The 18900-nt window shown below is 39.7% G+C and overlaps 4 protein-coding genes across 5 annotated transcripts; 2 read left to right on the top strand and 2 right to left on the bottom strand.

The window, feature by feature from the left end:
• Positions 1 to 4715: 4715 nt before the first annotated feature.
• On the top strand, positions 4716 to 5066 carry LOC104704766 (uncharacterized). Its single transcript, XM_010420798.1, has one exon. The coding sequence runs from the start codon at positions 4716 to 4718 to the stop codon at positions 5064 to 5066; it is 351 nt and encodes a 116-aa protein (XP_010419100.1).
• An 8760-nt stretch (positions 5067 to 13826) lies between these two features.
• Positions 13827 to 14001, top strand: LOC109125470 (uncharacterized). The gene is given in 2 exon segments (XM_019227100.2): positions 13827 to 13901; positions 13903 to 14001. Coding segments are annotated over 2 exon segments (174 nt in total).
• A 380-nt stretch (positions 14002 to 14381) lies between these two features.
• Positions 14382 to 16237, bottom strand: LOC104701582 (uncharacterized). Of its 2 annotated transcripts, none has more exons than XM_010417294.3 (6): positions 15865 to 16237; positions 15543 to 15639; positions 15231 to 15452; positions 15045 to 15141; positions 14902 to 14964; positions 14382 to 14825 (listed from the first exon to the last, which is right to left on the bottom strand). In XM_010417294.3, exons 1-6 carry the CDS (start codon positions 15891 to 15893, stop codon positions 14626 to 14628), a joined length of 708 nt encoding a protein of 235 aa, XP_010415596.1. In that variant the 5' UTR covers positions 15894 to 16237; the 3' UTR covers positions 14382 to 14625. The 2 variants fall into 2 exon arrangements, with proteins under 2 accessions (XP_010415596.1, XP_087315245.1); XM_087459119.1 differs by having other exon boundaries at positions 14902 to 14987; positions 15865 to 16038.
• Positions 16238 to 16289: 52 nt separating this feature from the next.
• LOC104701581 (uncharacterized) lies at positions 16290 to 18258 on the bottom strand. Its single transcript, XM_010417293.3, has 7 exons — positions 18026 to 18258; positions 17423 to 17526; positions 17230 to 17292; positions 17098 to 17145; positions 16890 to 16943; positions 16742 to 16802; positions 16290 to 16641 (listed from the first exon to the last, which is right to left on the bottom strand). Exons 2-7 carry the CDS (start codon positions 17522 to 17524, stop codon positions 16520 to 16522), a joined length of 450 nt encoding a protein of 149 aa, XP_010415595.1. The 5' UTR covers positions 17525 to 17526; positions 18026 to 18258; the 3' UTR covers positions 16290 to 16519.
• Between the last annotated feature and the right edge of the window lie 642 nt (positions 18259 to 18900).

Genomic DNA, 18900 nt, shown 5'->3' with positions numbered 1-18900 from the left:
CAGCTTATCATCTCTAGACAGATAGACAGTTAGAGAGGACGATCCAGACGCTGGAAGATTTGCTGAGGATGTGTGTGTTGGATTGGGGTGGCCATTGGGTAGATCTCCTGAGCTTGGTAGAGTTTGCTTACAACAACAGCTATCAGGCGAGTATTAGGATGGCTCCTTATGAGGCTTTTTATGGGAAGCTATATCGGTTGTTGTCTGGCCTTGCTAGGTTGCTAGAGTTTAGTCATTAGAATGTGGTTTAGGTTGCAGGTTCTTTGATATATGTTGTTTGGAATGTTGGTTCAATTGTTAATACTGGTTATTAGAGTACTGGTTATTTATTGATTTAATGGTATTGTTATGTTATCCGTTGTTGTGTGATTGTGGTTAGGTGACTAGTGGATATGAGACCACTAGTTTAGAATAATATATTATCATTATTATTATTTATTATTAACAAAAAGGGTTGGGTTGTTTCAGTTTGGTATCAGAGCCCTTACGGTTCTAGGTTTGGATTCACTAGGCTTTGTGCTGTAGATGTTGGGATTGCATGCTTTAATTGATTATGTAAGTTAGTCAATTGTGTGTGGCATGGAGTCGTAGAAAATCCTCTTTGAGCCTACTTTGTGCTTCCACGGTGAGTTGTGTTCTTTGTGTAGTTAGGGTCGTTTTGTTTGCTTAGCCTTCTGTTCTTGGTGATACAGATGGTTAGAGGTGTGGGAGCTGCTGGTCGCGGGCATGGTCGTGGTTGTGGTCGTGGGCGTGACCGTGGGCGGGGATAGGTTCCAGAGGTTAGTGAGAGTGTGACCTAGAGCATGGCTAGTGAGGAGGTGGCAGAGTCGCAGGTTCATCCTAGTGTGTTTGGAGACTAAACTGGTGGTGGTATCAGCAGGGCGGATGGGCACGGTGTCGGCCACGGTGTTGTCCCGGGAGTGGGTGTTGCAGCGGAGGATGTTCTAGGTAGAGAGGATGTCTTGGCAAGCTTGCTAGCTCAGGTTTTGGCGCGGCTTCCAGCAGTGGTGCCGCCAATGGGTGTTGGGCAGGTTCTATTTGTGCCGCCAGTGGATGGTGGGCAGGTTCCAGTAGTGCCGCCAGTGGTTGGTGGGCGAGGTCCAGTGGTGCAGCCTATAGCTGGAGTGCAGACGGGTGTGCAGCCTGTAGCTGGAGTGCAGACGGGTGTGCAGCCAGGAGTCGAGGTAGTGGATGCTTAGTATGTTCAGATGCTGGTACAGCTACGACATGTGGATGCGAGATTTTTCCCAGGAGGCACAGGTTCGAGTGCAGCGGATGAATAGAGAAAGCGGATGGAGGATATTTTCCAGTCATTCCAGTGTCCCGACCACTATCGGGTATACTTGGCAGAGCACTACCTTTCAGGGGATGCGAGGGTCTGGAGGATGTCGGTGATGTCACGGAGAGTGCAGCATGCGATGACTTGGATGGACTTTGTAGGAGAGTTCAACGCTAAGTATTTTCCGCAGGAGGCACTTGATCGTATTGAAGTGCGGTTCTTGGGATTTACTCAGGGTAATCGTACCGTGAGGGAGCTGGACGCAGAGTTCAATTGGCTTGTGGGGTATGTAGCTCGGGCATTGGAGCCAGAGTCGGCTCAGGTGCAGAGGCTCTTGTTGGCTCTGCGTGATGATTTGAGGACTCGGTGCAGAGTGAGGAGCTATGCTACGAGAGCAGAGCAGGTAGAGACTGCAGCTGGGATAGAGGATGACTTGAGGTCACAGGTTGTGGTGGTCAGTCCTGCGGCGCAGCCGAAGCGGACTCAGCCGCCTTCTGCTTTTTGGAAAGGGCGGTAAGCCTCCACAGGGGCAGAAGAGGAAGTTCGATGCTATGCAGAGGTTGGGGTCTAGTGGTGCAGGATGCTTCGGGTGTGGAAGTTTGGAACACAGGGTGGCGAGTTGTCCACAGAGGGGCAACCAGCCTGCATCACCGATGACTCGAGTGTGTTACCACTGTAGAGAGGCGGGGCATCTCAGATCGTCGTTTCCTAAGCTACATCTGATGGTTGTGGCCGGTAGTGCAAACAAGAGTGCAGCAGGTGGGACAGCCAGTGTTGCCTTTGCCAGTGGCACTACGTGCGTACACGATAGTGGAGACAGGAGGAACCAGTGTTAATGCGATTACGAGTATAATTTCTAAACTTGACTTTGTGTTCTTCGTTTGTATGTGATGAATGTTAGGGTACTTAGTGCATAAAGTTTATGTAGGTACCTTATTGGTGGGAGATTTTCCATCTCATGTGTTGTTCGACTCTGGAGCTACTCATTGCTTCATTACCCCGGAGTGTGCCAAGAAGGAGAAAATTCATGGTGATACCGAAGAGCGGCTCCTGACCATTAAGGTTGCTGGAGGCGGGATTATCCAGGTCTATGGACGGGCTAGAGATGTAGATATACAGGTGGCTGGAGAGTCGATGCCGACAGATATGGTTATCAGTCCAGTGGAGCTGTATGACGTGATATTAGGCATGGATTGGTTGCACCGGAATAAAGTACATCTGGATTGCCATCGGGGTAGAGTTGTGTTTGAGAGGCGAAGAGTTGGTTTTATGTAGGAGTGAGACCGACCTCAAAGACTGTGGTTATCTCAGCTGTCCAGGCAGAGAAGATGATCAGGAAGGTTCGGGAGGCATATTTAGCTACAATATCGATGTTGGAGTCTGTAGGTCAGGTTTGTGTCAGTGATATCCCTGTGGTTCGTGAGTTTGAGAATGTTTTTCAGTCGTTGCAGGGGTTACCACCATCTCGGTCTGATCCCTTACAAGATGGCTCTAGCAGAGATGACAAAGCTGAAGAAGCAGTTAGAGGATTTGTTGGGCAAGGATTTCATTCGTCCTAGTACTTCACCGTGGGGGGCGCCGGTGTTGTTTGTTAAGAAGAAAGATGGAAGTTTGCGCTTGTGTACAGATTATCGAAGTCTGAACCGAGATATTGGGAAGAACAAGTACAATCTCTCGTGGATTGATGAGTTGTTGGATCAGTTGAGGAGTGCTACTTGGTTCTCTAAGATTTATTTGGCGTCAGGTTACCACCAGATTCTGATAGATGAGCTGGACGTCAGGAAGACAGCAATCAGGACGAGGTATGGGCACTATGAGTTTGTGGTGATGCCCTCTGGTTTGACCAATACATCAGCTGAGTTTATGAAGTTGATGAATAGCGTATTCTTGGAGTTTCTAGATGAGTTTTTCATCATCTTCATCGATGACATCCTGGTGTATTCCAAGAGTCCTGAATAGCACGAGATCCATTTGAGAGCAGTTCTGAAGAAGTTGCAGGAGCATAAGCTTTTTGCTAAGCTGAGCAAGAGAGAGATGGGTTTCTGGCAGAGAGAGATGGGTTTTTTGGGTCATGTTGTTTCTGCAGCAGGAGTTTCTGTGGATTCAGAGAAGATTCAGGCCATCAGGGATTGGCCTAGACCGCAGAATGCCACAAAGATAAGGATTTTTCTTGGGTTGGCAGGGTACTACAGGAAATTTGTGCGGAGTTTTGCGAGTATGGCACAGCCGATGACTAAGCTGACAGGAAAGGATGTTTCCTTTATATGGTCGTTGGAGTGTGAGACGGCTTTTGAGAGCCTGAAATAGATGTTGACGAGTACACCAATATTAGCTTTGTTGGAGCAGGATAAGACAGAGCGGACCTTCTAAGTAGAGTACGGTTGGCTCAGGAGAGTGATGAGGGGCTGGTGAACGTCTCTAAGGTTGAGGGTTCAGAGTATCAGGTCTCTGCTAATGGGACTATCTTGGTGCATGGTCGAGTTTGTGTGCCCAAAGATGAGGGCCTGAGGTAGGAGATTCTGAGAGAGGCTCATTCGAGCAAGTTCTCTGTTCATCCTGGAGCGACCAAGATGTATCGTGACCTCAAGCAAATTTTCTGGTCGGTATGAAAAGGGATGTCGCTAGGTGGGTTTCGAGGTGTGATACTTGCCAGCTAATGAAGGCTGAGCATCAGGTGCCGGGAGGCCTGTTACAGAGTTTACACATTCCAGAGTGGAAGTGGGACTTGATCACGATAGATTTCGTTGTTGGGTTGCCTGTGTCACGGACTATGGATGCCATCTGGGTCATTGTGGATCGTCTGACCAAGTCTGCACATTTTCTGGCCATTAAGAAGATTGATGGAGCGGCAGTCTAGGCTAAGAAGTATGTGAGGGATATTGTGAGGTTTCATGGTGTGCCTGTGAGCATAGTGTCAGACAGGGATTCCAAGTTAACTTCAGCGTTTTGGAGGGCATTTCAGGCAGAGTTGGGCACTAAGGTGCATTTGAGTACATCATACCATCCTCAGACAGATGGGCAGTCAGAGAGGACGATTTAGAATCTGGAGGATTTATTGAGAATGTGTATGCTGGATTGGGGTTGTCACTGGGCAGATCATTTGAACCTGGTAGAATTTGCTTATAACAACAGTTATCAGACGAGTATTGGTATGGCTCCTTATGAGGCGTTGTACGGGAGGCCATGTCGCATACCTTTATGTTGGACTCAGGTGGGGGAGAGGAGCATATTGGATGCGAGTTTTGTTCAGGAGACCTCGGAGAAGATTCGGGTGCTCAAGCTGAACATGAGAGAGGCTCAGGATCGGCAGAAGAGTTATGATGATCAGAGGAGAAAGGTCATTGAGTTTTAGGTGGATGACAGAGTGTACCTCAAGATGGCCATGTTGCAGGGTCCGAACAGGTCATTGTCAGAGACTAAGTTGAGTCTGAGGTACATGGGTCCTTTCACGATTCTGGAGCTGGTGGGACCGGTTGAATACAGGCTAGAGTTACCTGAGGTTATGCATGCGTTCCACAAAGTCTTCCATGTGTCGATGCTGAGGAAGTGTCTTCACAAGGATGATGAGTTGTTGGCTAAAATTGCTACAGATCTTCAGCCCAACATGACTCTTGGGGCGAGACGGGTGAGGGTACTCGAGAGGCGGATCAAGGAACTTTGGCGGAAGAAGATTACTTTGATGAGAGTCCAGTGGGACTGTGATGGTGTGTTAGAGGAGACTTGCGAGCCAGAAGCGAGGATGAAGGCAAAGTTCAAGAAGTGGTTCGAGAAGCAGGTCGAGGCTTGAGCTTGCCTAACCTTGGTCCCAGTATAGTGGTGGTTGGAACACCGTGGCTGGAGCGGACGGAGTATTACAGCCCATCTCTCTTGATACTTGTTCGCTTAGGGGTGGTTGGTTGTGCGACTAAGAACCAAGATGCGGTGGTGCTCGGGATGCGGGTCGTTGGCTCGGTGATGTTGTACTTATTTTTCATATGTATTTTCGTTGAGGTTGTAACGATTATGACATTTTAAGATTAATAAGATGAGTATTTCTTTTTTCTTTTACTAGTGTTGTCATAGAAACAAGAAATAGCTCAAGTTTCTATAATTGGAAGTTTTCATAAATAGAAAGTTTCCATAAAGAGCAGGTTTCCATAACTATAAAGTTTCTAAAAATGGAAAGTTTTGTGGAAAGTGTGGTGATCTTTATGATGATCCTACGGGATGTGTTCCTGGGTGACGGTCTTTGTGACGTTTAGTATCATGGCATGGAGTGGTCTTGGTGACACTTGTACCTTGATAGTGGTCTTAGTGACGTTTAGTACCCTGACAGTGGTCTTGGTGACGCTTGTCAGTGGTAGTATGTCTTAGTGACGTTTTGTACCTTATGATGGTCTTGGTGACAGAGTTCTTGGTGACGCCGGTCAGGGTAGTGGTCTTGGTGATGTCGAATACCTTGGTGGTGGTCTTAGTGACACCGGATACAATGGTGGCGGTCCCGGTGACGTTTCTGGCCTTAGCGATAGTCCTTTCGGACATTTTTGTGGCCTTGGTGGCAGTCCTGCGGGACGTTTGTGTGGTCTTCGTGACGTGTTTGGAGTCTTTATGACGTGTTTAGGGTCTTTGTGACGTCTCGACAGCCTTAGTGGCGAGAGTTGGCCGTAGGACATTGCGATGTCCCTGCGAGAGCCATAGAGGTAGTTCTGGTCAGCGTGGTACTCGGTCGAGCTCAGAATTATTGCTCTAAAGATATGAGATCTCAATAACTCAAAAGGGGACAGTTAGGTTCCTGTGTACCGTTATCTCGAGGGACTTTGTGGCCTGAGGGTATAATTGGTATATCGACTTCGGGTGACGATCCGAAGGCGTGCTGTAGGGTGATTACCCGAGAGAAAGATTCGACTTCCTGATACTGTAGCTGGAGGGCTGAGGCCCGATGGCGAGCCGGTAAGACTCGAAGGTCGAGACCTGAGAGCGAGGGAGATGCATGAGTTGAGAGCGTATAATGTCAAAGATGCGGGTTATTGGCCAGATGGAGTCCTCATTTTTAGTCGGAGGATGTGCGGGCCATAGTGTTGGTTGCATGGGAGATCTTTGACTGTTGGTTTGGTGCTAGATTCGAGGACGAATCTATGCTGGTGGGGGAGAATTGTAACATTTGCGAACCAAAAATTGAATTTCTGGTTGGAGTGTCGATCAACAATCCTAGTGGTGTCGGTCGACACCATTCGTGGTTGGTCAAAGAGGTTCGATTTTAATTCTCTGATTCGCGTGGTTGATTTAGGGAAGCCCTGAACTCGATTTTATAAGGGAAAACTCGACGATTTCCACTTCTTTTAGCCGTTTCTTCACATTTGAGAGAAAAAGAAGATAGAACAAAGTCTCTGTGAGAGTTCTTGAGGGTGTGGATCCAAGGCTAGGAACGTGGTGGGAAGCTTGTGGTGGTGTGGTTGCGTCGTGTGTTTGTGAGATCTCGTTGTTTTGGCTAAGGTGAGTGCATGACCATGGCTTATCTAAGCTAAGATTTATGTTTCTGTGATTTTGTGTGTTGTGTGGTTGTTTCTTTTGGTTGTTTGTGAGTTTTTCGTAGCTCCTGAGGCGTTGATTCGTTCTTGGGATCGTGTGGGACGAAAAGGAGAAGCTTTGAGGCGAGATTCAGAGTTTCTGTTCGAAGGAAATCACTACTCAACATTGGTGTCAAGGCGAGGACGACTCGGGGACTTAGCGAGCATCGGTCGACGCCATGTGGAGGTGTCGGTCGACACCGTTAGGGTTTCAGGAGTGTCAAGCGGGTGTCGGTTGACACCAGTATGTTGTCGGTCGACACCAGATGACCAGTGTTGGTCGACACCCTTCTGCAGTAACCGGTTTACGTTGTGTTGCTTTGTGCATGTTCCTGGTTTGTTTATTTGTTGTTATTTGTGGCATGAGAGATCTTATTACTTGTGTGTATAGCCCAATAGATGAAAGGATTGCCTCACTAAGTATTTCTGGTAATACACACCTTTCTTTTGTGTTGTGGCGCAGGTAAAGGTAAAGTGTGATCGTGGGATCAAGGCGATGAAGAGGAGGATGTTTTAGAGGCTCGGTTGTTTGCTATGTGTCTTTGTTAGGATGCTAGAGTGGAACTTAGTGGTCTAGAATGGATGTTAGGAATGTTGGTTTCATTATTGGTTATGTTCTGGATTATTGTTGGAATTGATGTTATGTTATTTCTTGATGGTTATTGATTATTGGAGTTGATTTGTTATTGTTATCCGTTGTTGTTGATGATTGGGGTAGGTTGCTAGTGAGTATGGGATCACTAGATATTAGGTTTTAAAAAAAAAAACGGATCTGGTCGGGTTGTTTCACAAATGGCTAATCATATTATTGAAGCAAGGATTGTAACAGGTAAAAAAAATGTTTCTTATCCCTAAGATGTTTGTGTCTTCACCGGATGCAAAGTTTCTGTTTCGTATAATGCGTCGTCAGTTTTTATTGATATTGCATTTGCAGTTAGTATTAACAAAAGCCAAGGTCATACAATGAAAACGTTGGATTGTTTCTATCCAAGTCTGTCTTTACAAATGGACAACTATATGTTGCTTTCTTTAGAATGACACGTAGGAAAGGATTAAAGATTTTGATAACAATTGACGATGGGAAATGCAAAACAAAACTTTTAACTAATGTGGTTTTCAAAGAAGTCTTTGAAAACAAATGATTTTTATTTTAACGTCTAATAGCTACTATACCATATAATTGTATACATTTGCTATTCGATTTTTCGAGTTCATTTTTTCTAAATAATATTATTCATTTTCGTATCAATATTTAAGTCTTGAGTTCAAAATAATAATGAAAATGTGAAAACATCTTGAATTTGGACTGACTATGATTTTTGAGATGTATATATTTAAAAATGTTTAAATATATATATATATATTTAAGTTTTGTAATAGCACCCTAAGTTCTATATTTTCATATATACTCTTATTACTGTTAGATTGGTGTCATCGATACAGATTTTTGACTTTTATGTAAATATAGAATGTAAACTCTTTTCATGATTTACACATAATTTTAAATTTACTCACATTTTATGATAACACTTTTATTAATATATGGAAACTGAAAAAGGTTCACCAATTTATAAATGCAAATTGAAATATATGGGTCTCCAATACAAGTTATTGACAATCCAATAAAATATTATAACCTTTTTTTGTAAGGATAAAATACTATATCTTAAGATGTCATTATTAAATATTAAAAATTTCAGTTACCAAATATTAAAAATATTTTAAAAAAAAATACTATATCCTAAAGTGTCAAAACTACTTTTTAAAATTTATAAACACCGCGCATGTGCGCGGATAATACCCAGTAATACAGCTAAAACTTAAAACACATTTTAACATAATAGTTAAAACACATTTTGAAACAAATAGAAATATAAAATACAACAAGTCAACAACCATAACTCTTTGTTTTATTGCTTTATTTTTTAATTGGAAAGAAATATATCAATCAGTGCTATAGTGGTATCTACTAAATTATTAGAGCTCTGATTGGAAAAATACATGTAGCATATAACACGTTCATATCCAACCAAAACTTTGTTATTGTACTTTTTTTCTGGTCCACAAATTAATTCGAGCATGTTTTTTTCAAGACACAGTGTTGTTCCAAAATGTTCAAGACAATTTGAGAATTTCGCCGGCCAAAAAAATGAATAGAAGAAAAAAATGCAAATATACTTATACAAAATGAAAACATGAATGGAAAATAAAAGAAAAAATGAAAGAATACAGAAATAGAAAAATATTGAAATAAAGATAACCGCTCTGTGTTAATAATGAAAAAAATACACATTTTGATAATAATTAAAAATACAACAACCATAACTATTTGTTTTATTGCTTTAGTTTTTAATTCAAAAGAATATATATATCAACCAGTGCTGTAGTGGTATGTACTCAATTATTAGAGCTCTGATTGAAAAATACTTGTAGCATCCATAACACGTCCATAAAAGACCAACCAAAATTTATCATTACACCTTCTTTTTTTCTGGTCCACAAATATCATTATTAGATATTGCTGATTTTTCGCCCAAAAAAAAAGATATTCCTGATTTTTGTGGTGCATCTTTCGAGAGAAATAAGTTAAATATTGTACTGACGAGATATTTTGTCAGATCCAATAATGTACCTAACGCTACATGACGAGTCTAACACATTTCACATGTGACATCTCTTACGTACGAGTACGATGTCTCTTATGGGCTCGGGCTTACAGTTGTTTATTATAGGATATACGGAAGACTCTTATGGCCCAAAATTATTAGTTACTACAATGTATGTTCTCTGTTGTATGTTTTATGCCTTGAAGTTTGGACATATTGTACATTGCAAATTCGCAATGGGTTTGTATTTGTTGTACATTAGCATTAGCATTAGCATTCAGTTACAACAGCAATCACAACATTCAAAAGTTTTCGTTGTCAGCTAGTCCGTATGAGGTGTTGTTATCCAGGGGAAGCATAGAGAGTCTATCAACTCCACCACTAAAACCAGCTTCAAAGATGCACTCTCTAGTGTTTCTTGTTAAATAGCATCCATCTGCTGCAACGGATCCAGCAGTATCTGCAAACGTCAAACGCCTTAACAACAATCCATCTACAACAATTGAATGTGAATTCATGTTTTTTTTCCATGGAAAATTTCCTCCAATGTGGAATAAATTACACAGTCCCTATATATTACTAGAGAAGTATTCTCTAAAAAAACTGACGTGTCATCATCAGATACTCGAGACACTATTTTTTAAGTTGTTCTCAAATTTTTCATAATATTTGCATTTACATATACCATAGTATGTTTTCAAAAAAAATAACACCCAAAACCATTTTTATATTAAATAACTGACTTAATTGTATTCCTTAATTACATTTTCATAAAATCTTTAAAATGACTTTTAAGAACTCTTGGATTATAAGGTGTGATAATAATTCATAAGGGTTAAATCTTAATTATTATACAAAAATTTTACATATTCAAATAAAACTAAAAAATATATACTACACAAAAAAACTTTAGATTCTAATACTATTTTTACCGATAAATATAATAGATTTTGTAAACATAAGTTACAGTAAAAAATTATTTAATAATTACTTTACTCTCAACAATAGTGTAGGTTATTATCTATTGTATGTGTATATTAAGATACAAATGAGAAAAGAAATTAGATTAGAGTACAAACAATATCTATATATAATAGCAAACTCATTTTTGGGAGTCACTTTTAATTTAAAGAATGAAATTGTTTTTATTGTCTTATCTAACGGTTTAGATTTATTATTGTTCCCAAAAATTGTAAGGTTTTTTTATTCCAACAATTGTGTTTCTACCTTGTACTCCCATCTTTAGATGCTCACACCTATTCTTTTTCATAGCTTTTTGTTCATACCTCTTTGTTTCACACCTCTTTGTTTATATATATAAACTTTTATGGACCTTCAAAACAAATGTTTTTGTTTGTTTTGAGTATTATTTCAAATTGTCGAACTAAAAAAAAAATCAAAGAATAGTTTTCTTAACGTTGATTCATTCATCTTCGTTAAAATTTGGAGTGTTATACATGTCCTCATAAAGATAAAGGTATTGTGTCAATGGCTCAAAGATCTGATATGTACGCTTTCTGCAATAAGAGTTTCACAGTGAACGTTCCGCAAAGTTTCTTTCCAGAAGAGAAAAAGATTGTTTTGAACGAATTCGAAAGCGTTCTAAGAAAAGGGTTCGAGGTGAAAATGATAATCGATGAGATAAGTTGTCAAGAATGTTCGTCAGCTGGTGGGATTTGTGGGTTCAACAGTAACTACACAGGTTTGCTGCAAGACAACCTCAACCTCACCCTCAGGAGGAGTCAATTGCTTACCAAAGTGTCAACCTAGTGGTAAGTTTCTCATACATATATCTATTTTTGTTATTAAGTGTATTCCAAGGCAAAAAAAAAAAAATAGAGTTTACAATGAAGATTTGCCTCTTTCTGTATTCTCAGTTGAAGAGCTTTATAGTCTCTATAGTACAAAATTTATCAATTTCGTTGGTTCCAGGAATTCATGCAAAGGGAGCCAAACTTGAGAGGAGCACCAGGGGTGATTCCACCACAGCAGGATGCACCAGGGCATGATGCACCAGAGAGGGTAGTCTCACCTCAGCATCAGCCACCACCTCCACCCCCGCCGGTCCAGGTGCAGGGTCTGTCATACTGGGAGGCTATGAGAAATTTGAAGGACATGGGCATGGAAACTTTTGGTGGAAAGTCCAATCCTATTGATGATGATCACTGGAGGAAGAGATTGGAGAGGAATTTGGATAATGCTAGGTGTCCACATGAGTACCGCAGGGACTTGGCGGTACAGTATCTGAAGGATGAGGCATTGGTATGGTGGGAAAAGGTGGTAGAACAGACACAAGGACGGTATGAGCTGACTTGGGAGGATTTTAGGACCGAATTCTCCAGAAAGTATTTTCCCAGAAAGGCTATGGATCATATGGAGAATGATTTTCTGGAGCTTCGTCAAGGCTCCACGACGGTGCGGGACTATGATAAGGAGTTTGATCGACTAAGCAGGTTTGCTGGTAGATTCATGAATGAGGATGAGTTGATTCGCAGGTTTCTGAGGGGTTTGAGGATTGAGCTCAAGAATCGATGTGAGATGTACGACTATTGCCGTAAGATTGAACTAGTGACAAAAGCTGCTAATTTGGAGATCGGGTTGGAAAAGGAGATGAATCAAAACAAAGAAGCACATGCAAAAGCTACAAAGGGGACAAGCTCTAATAAGAGGACTTGGCATAACCAAATTGATGGACCAATGCAGGATCAAGGACAAGCGTGTGGTACTTGTGGAAAGTCACACCGTGGAATTTGTTGGATAACTTTAGGAGGTTGCATGAAGTGTGGTGAATTGGGGCATAAAAGGGAGAACTGTCCAAAAGGTGTTGATCATTGCCATAAGTGTGGGCGACTCGGCCACTATGCCAGGGATTGCAGAGTGAAACAATATAACAGAGATGAAGATTAATTGCCACCATCACCAAAAAGATTAACCTTGGGAAAACGGCTAAATTGATGTAGGATTGGATTTATGTTTGGAATTTGTTTTTTTTTTTTTTTTACTTTTATTAGATTTTGGGATTTCGATTTATGTTTTATTCAGTTATTGCAACACCACTTGTTATTCGATTCTTTAAAGGACAATTGAAACGTTTTAAGAGTTATGTTAAGAATGCCATAAGCTCATTAAGGATGAAAACATAGTTGACATGCAAACCTGATTTCGAGGACAAATTCCATTTAAGTGGGGAAGAATTGTAACATCTTCAAACTCTATATGTATGAACCACTTGAATTGCAGCCCATTAACGGCCCAATTTGAAAAAAAATATTGAAACGACAAGAGTTTGGTCGTTGAGTGAGGTCGTATATATGTATAAGCGTAATCATCTCCCTCTTCGTTTGGACAAGAGTAAAACCTAGTCTTTTTTTATTTTATTTTTTTATTTTTATTTTTTTACTTTTAAGTAAAACCTAGTCTAAGCCGCCAATAGAGAGAGAGAGAGGGGAAGAAGAAGAATTGTTGAGAAGCAAAGGCATCTACCACCACCGTAGCTACACTGTTAGTCACCGTCACACACCGGAGATACCAAAGATTGTCACCGCACTCAGCCTTTGCCGCCGTGTGAAACATCTTCACCGGAGAGATCTGTGTTGCCGAGTCCTCCACTTCGCCGTTCAGTTCGTCAAGTCCAGCCGTCGAGGAAAGTTGCAGAAAGAGGTAACAACGAAGCTCTACGTCTCGTGTTGTTGTTGTTGTTATGGTTGTGTTGTTCGTTCATAACTAAACCGGGTGATTTAAGTTCAGAACCGAAGCTTGATTATCGAACGTGCATGAGTCGAGTTGTGGTGTCATGCATGGTTACGTACGTTGACGGTGACGATGGTTAATTAAATATTGGTGGATCGTGTATTATGGCTGGTTTAGGAGTTGGTATTAAATCGGGAGCATGTGATCGTGGACTAAATTACGGTGTTATGAATTATTAGATTGTTGGTTTGATTTAATTATTAAACTACATCTAATTAATTTATTTGGGAAACACCAGCACAATTAAATCGGGTTGATAATTAGATTAAATCATAGATTATTATTGGAATATAATCTTTGATGTTTAATCTAACCATTGCAGATTAAGGTCGTTGTTGGATTGGATTCTGTCATTGCTGGCTTCTACTTGAGAATCAACCAAATTGGTAAGGTGAGGGCGGGATTTGCGGAAATACATTGGTTACTTTCTAAGCATAATTTCATGAATTGCTTGTATAGGTTTGGAAACTATGTGATTGGTTATGTCTATTGTTTGATATTGTGTGTTATGATGTGATGATTAGATCTATGATAATAGAAGTTTGATGACATGGTACAATGATATGATGCATGATGATTGATGATATGAGATGATACGAGATTATGTACTAGGACACGAACATGAGATTTGTTTCGTGTCTCGTGATGGGAAAACCTAAGATTGGTTTTGTGCGTGGTGATTGTACGAACATGAGATTTGTTTCATGTCGTGTGATTGGACGAACATGAGATTTGTTTTGTGCCGTGTGATTGGACGAGCCTGAGATTGGTTTCGTGCCATGCTAAGCTGATGAGATTTCAGTTTAGCGTTGTTTGTTGATGAATGCACATAAATTATTGACTATGATGATATGAGAAATATGGTTTAAATATTATTGGTATGTACTAGGTTGAGATTATGTGAAACCGTTATGCTTGCTAGATGTATATCAAAAAAATGGAGTCTGATTCTATGCTATACAATTATTTTTGAATGTGAGTAGTTTGTCGTCATTGTATTTTAGTGGGCAGTGTTGACCCCCTCACTGAGTAATTAATTACTTTCTATTTATTTTTCTCACGTTAGTTGTGTTCGTTATTTGAATTTTAGAGATTGCGGTTTTGAGCCAAACCAAAAAGTCAACACATTGACCAGACCGTAAGAGCATACTTATTGCACATACCACCACTTGGGGTGTCAAAGAAAAATAATTAATAATATTTTAATTGAATTAAATTATTTTATTATTTTTTAATTTATACAACCAATCATATGAAAACATGTGGCAGATTCAGTGTCTATAAGAATCTGGGCAGAGACACTAGTGTCTCTCCTCTCCACCTTTTTGTCATTTTTTTATTTTATTTTTTGTTCCCATCCTTGGTCAAGAGTATGTGCAATAATCTTGCTCTAAGGGGAGTCTGGGTGTTACAATTTTAGCGTAATTGAATTAAGTTGATAGTTTTAGTTGTAAGCTAGTCCATAGATATGAGGTCTCGTTATCCAGGGGAAGCTACACATAGAGTAAGTCTCTATTTCAACTCCGCCACTAAAACCAGCTTTCAAGATACATTCTCTGGTGTTTCTTGTCAAGTGACATCCATCTGCAAGTCTCTGTTGCAAAGGATCCAGCAGTTTCTGCAACCGCCTGAACATCGATCCATCTGCAACAACCAATTAAAATTCAACATGTACCTTTAGAAAGAATAAGAGTTGTCTCTTTCTCACACATTTATGTACCTTTTGCTGCAACATGTTCTAAGAATATGAAAACCCCTCCTGGTCTCAGCACCCGTTTGATTTCTGAAAATTACCATATAGAACTTCTGAAAAAGGGTTAATTTTTTTACGCAATGAGGTTTTAGTAGGAAGAAAGAATTTACCTTTGAGTGTTTGAGTGACATCAGAGACAGAACATAGAACTAGTGTTGCAACAACTGCATCAACTGAGTTATCTTTTAATGGTATAGCTTCTCCTACCTAATGACAGACAAGATCAAAACATCAGGGAAGAGTGAAAAAACAAAACCGGAAATGTAGGATGCAAACGGATCGGTACCAAAACTTACTCCTTGCTTGAATCTAAAGCTTTTATGTTTGAAGCCTGCTTTAGAAGCGGATTTGCGTGCGTACTTCTTCATTTTGGGATTTGGATCCAACCCATAAAGAGTTAGGTTAGCATTACTAGCAGCATAGTATCTTATATTAGGACCTGAGCCAATACCAATCTCCAACACCTTTTCAGCTTTCTCACTCAGTTTATCAAATACCTTCACCTTGCAATCCTCAATCTTACCAAAAAAGAAACAGAGCAAATCAAAACTGGAAGACTGAGGAATAAGTCAAATGAAACGATGCAATTTGAGCTCATAAGCACAAACCTCATCCCAATAAGACTGCATCAATAAGTTAAGAAACCACGAGTAGAGCCTCCTAATATACCACCGGATTCTGCGAATGATGTGCTCCTCGAACATCCTGATGTACATAATAACAGTCACACACCAAACTGTTAAGTTTTTCTATGTGGACTTATCTCAAAATCTAAACATTATCAACTTACAGAACTCACAACGATCCATGACTCAACTTCCAGGACGCGATCAAATCAAAAGAACACAATCATTGCAGATATATCATGACATACACAACTGCTGGCCTATGCTAAATGCATCTGGGAACAAAACAGATTTGGTTCTTTACCTTCGAACGCCAAGCATTGTGAAGATCATGCGAGAAAAAACGGTGTAGTATCCCGTAGGAGGAGGAGTAGCAACCTCAAGGAAGGTAAGTGATCAGGGTCTTAGATCGTACATGGTCTCATAAAACTCCAATTTAATGGTGGGAACAAAGCTACTTACTTTGGAAAGGTCAAGTCAAGAAGGAAACAACAACGAAAAGAGGACTAGTAGGTGAAAAGAGAGAATAAAAACAAAAACCAAGGCGGCAAGTTGACGCTACTGGTTAAGAAAGTGTTGGAGTTGACTTTCCCAATTCCGACATTATGAAGCCTTTGTTTGAGTAAGACGTTACAAGCTTTTGTCATAACTCACAAGGACTTTCATGTCACATCAGCAATTATAGGTTGGTTGTTCAGATGAGTATATAACTTGGTTTAGGTAAATGAATTATTAAAGAAGGCTTTGATGGATCATTAAAGCAAAACATGTGCAATCGTCCAATATAACGTTCAGAGCCACGAGGTTCGTGTGTGATACAGATTTGCTATCCCAAGTATGATAAGGTAAGAGACTTTGATATTACAACCGTTGCAAAGCAAACCTGGCCGCTTATTCTTCTGTAAATTGACATGTGATGTTTGTTTGTTTGCTCCTCAAGAGATCTATATGTTTGTTGTTCACGATTTTAGGCTGTCTTTCGCGTCACCATCGCTGCCTCCATCGTCCTTTAAATTGGTGTTGTCAACAGCTGATGCTCCGGCTTGGTCATCGGGAGATTCGTTGTTGTCAGTCTCAGAGTCTGATTTTCACATGAGGTGCAAAAGTTGCGTTGAATGACTTGAGTGATATTTCAATGAGATCAAGAAAACAAGGCTATGGATTCATATCTAATAAGTCACCTTCAGTATCGCCAGAAGAATAAGCCATTCGTCTCGCTCTTGGTTGCTGATGCGGAGTTGGCTGTTGCGTGAACAGATGTTAGTGTCAAAAGAGAAAAACAAGGAAACAAAATGGAAAAAAAGAAAGGAGGAGGAGTTTTCACTTTACCTGCAGTTTCGGGCGGAGGGCTTCCAAAGGTCCTTTCGGCTTTTGTCCTTTTTGCTGTTTAAAATGTCAAATTCATGGAATAAGCTTTTGTTGGCTTTACTTAAAAGAGCTGTTTGTAAATTACACAACACATAGAAAGACAGTAACAGGAAGTAAAGAAGAGACTTAAGGATAGTTAAAACAAAAGTTGGTATGCAAAGAATCACACCTTGCCTAAAGCCCAATCAGCCGAGTCAAAAAACGCGCGTTCGTGGTCCTTGAATGGAAACATGAACACATCTTAATTAGCTTCTCAAACAGTATACAAATAATTTTGTAACAATGGTAAAAGTAAGCTAACCTTGGATATCAACGGAATCTTCTTTGGCAACAATCCTCCATACTTCTTCTTGATAGCATTTTCCTACAGGAACACAAACAATGAGCCAATAACCAAAAGAGTACAAGATCGTAACTATGTTCCCTCAACCTAAACTCTTCAAACTTCAAAGTGCTGATTCCAACAGTAAAAGAAACAATTCAAAAGTACCAACCTCAGACTCAGATGATGGCTGTTTAGGAGTCTCCACCTCATCTGAAACCTTGTTGTCAGTGGGAGCATCATCAATAATCTCCTTCCCCTTGACGTCTTCCATAACTGATAATTTAACAAAAGTTAGTATTCTTTCAAGTTCTTCAATCTTTATACTACGATGATTTAACAAAAGTATGGTTTCAAGTTCAATCTTATACAATAACACTTGTGATTGTTCTTCTAATGCATAGAAACCCTTATTCTCAGTCTGATTCCTTCCTACTCTGTACATTTTTAATCCAAAGGAACTAAGAAGAACTAGAGAACATTCAAGTCCAGAACAAAAACTACACATCGTTCGTTTTCATTTCACTAAACAAAAATTGAAAAAGTTCAAATCCGTAGTCGCACTTCCCGCGAATTCAAATATAATCAAAACAGTAGTATCAAGATCTAGGTATAAACTCTAAAATCACCATTAGAAATCGCCATTAAAAAAAATAATCATTCAAGCAATAGTTTCAATCTTACTCGAATATGAATATGATCAAACAGGAAAGATCATTAACAAGAAGAAAAATCGGAAACAGATTTTTTAAGCAGATGTATTACTATTAATTACCTCAAGTGAAGAATGAAGATATGGCCGGCGGTTACCGTATGATGAAGATTCCGGCGACGAACCGGGTCAGCAGATCGGATCTGGTTATTTTAGTTACTTTTTTAATTTTTTTTTTTCCAGAGCTGCACGTTTCACGATGACGATGTTCGATGCCTCAACTTAACGCAGCAAAATATTCGAATAAAAAAAAAAAAAAAAAGAGAGATTTTGGGCCTCTGTGGGCCGAATATTCCAATACAAAAAGATTCCCTAGCCCTTCTCCTAGTCCTCGCCATCCTCGAATCTTTTTGACCGAAGATTATTTAGGGGCTGTGTGTATTCAATTATATGATGTGAGTTTTAAACTTTAAAATGAACTTTTATATAATTTTGAGGATTTTAAGTGTATTTTAAAAAAATTGTTATGATTAATATTGTAAATATTTTTAAAAAAAAATTAACAAACAAAATTCACTAAAATCTTTTCAAGTCATTAAAATTTCAATCTTTTAAATGATTCAGTAACATAGAATTTTGATATGGTGTATTTACCAATTAATATCCTAAATTCCTAATACAGTAGTGATCTTTTTTTTTTTTTGAATTTCATAGTAGTGATCTTATCATTCTAGCATTTTCTTATAACCAACAACAAAAAAAATACACACATTATACTTTTTTTTTTTTTGAACAAACACACATTATACTTAATCTAAGCTTAAGTATAACTCAATTACTCAAACACAACGTAACCAACAACTAACAATATTAAACAAGTTCAAAAGAAAGCGAAGCAGGAAATAAAGACGAATTCTTGGGCAATTTAAAGAAGTTAATGATAAAGAGATGGCTTATGGAGCTTAAAATCAACTTCGAACTAGTGTAATCCCTAGGCC

Source organism: Camelina sativa, chromosome 7 (genome assembly GCF_030686135.1).
Source record: "Camelina sativa cultivar CO46 ecotype springtype chromosome 7, ASM3068613v1".
Taxonomy (NCBI): domain Eukaryota; kingdom Viridiplantae; phylum Streptophyta; class Magnoliopsida; order Brassicales; family Brassicaceae; genus Camelina; species Camelina sativa.
The sequence above is the reverse complement of the archived record's forward strand: the minus strand, read 5'-3'. Positions and strand labels throughout refer to the sequence as shown.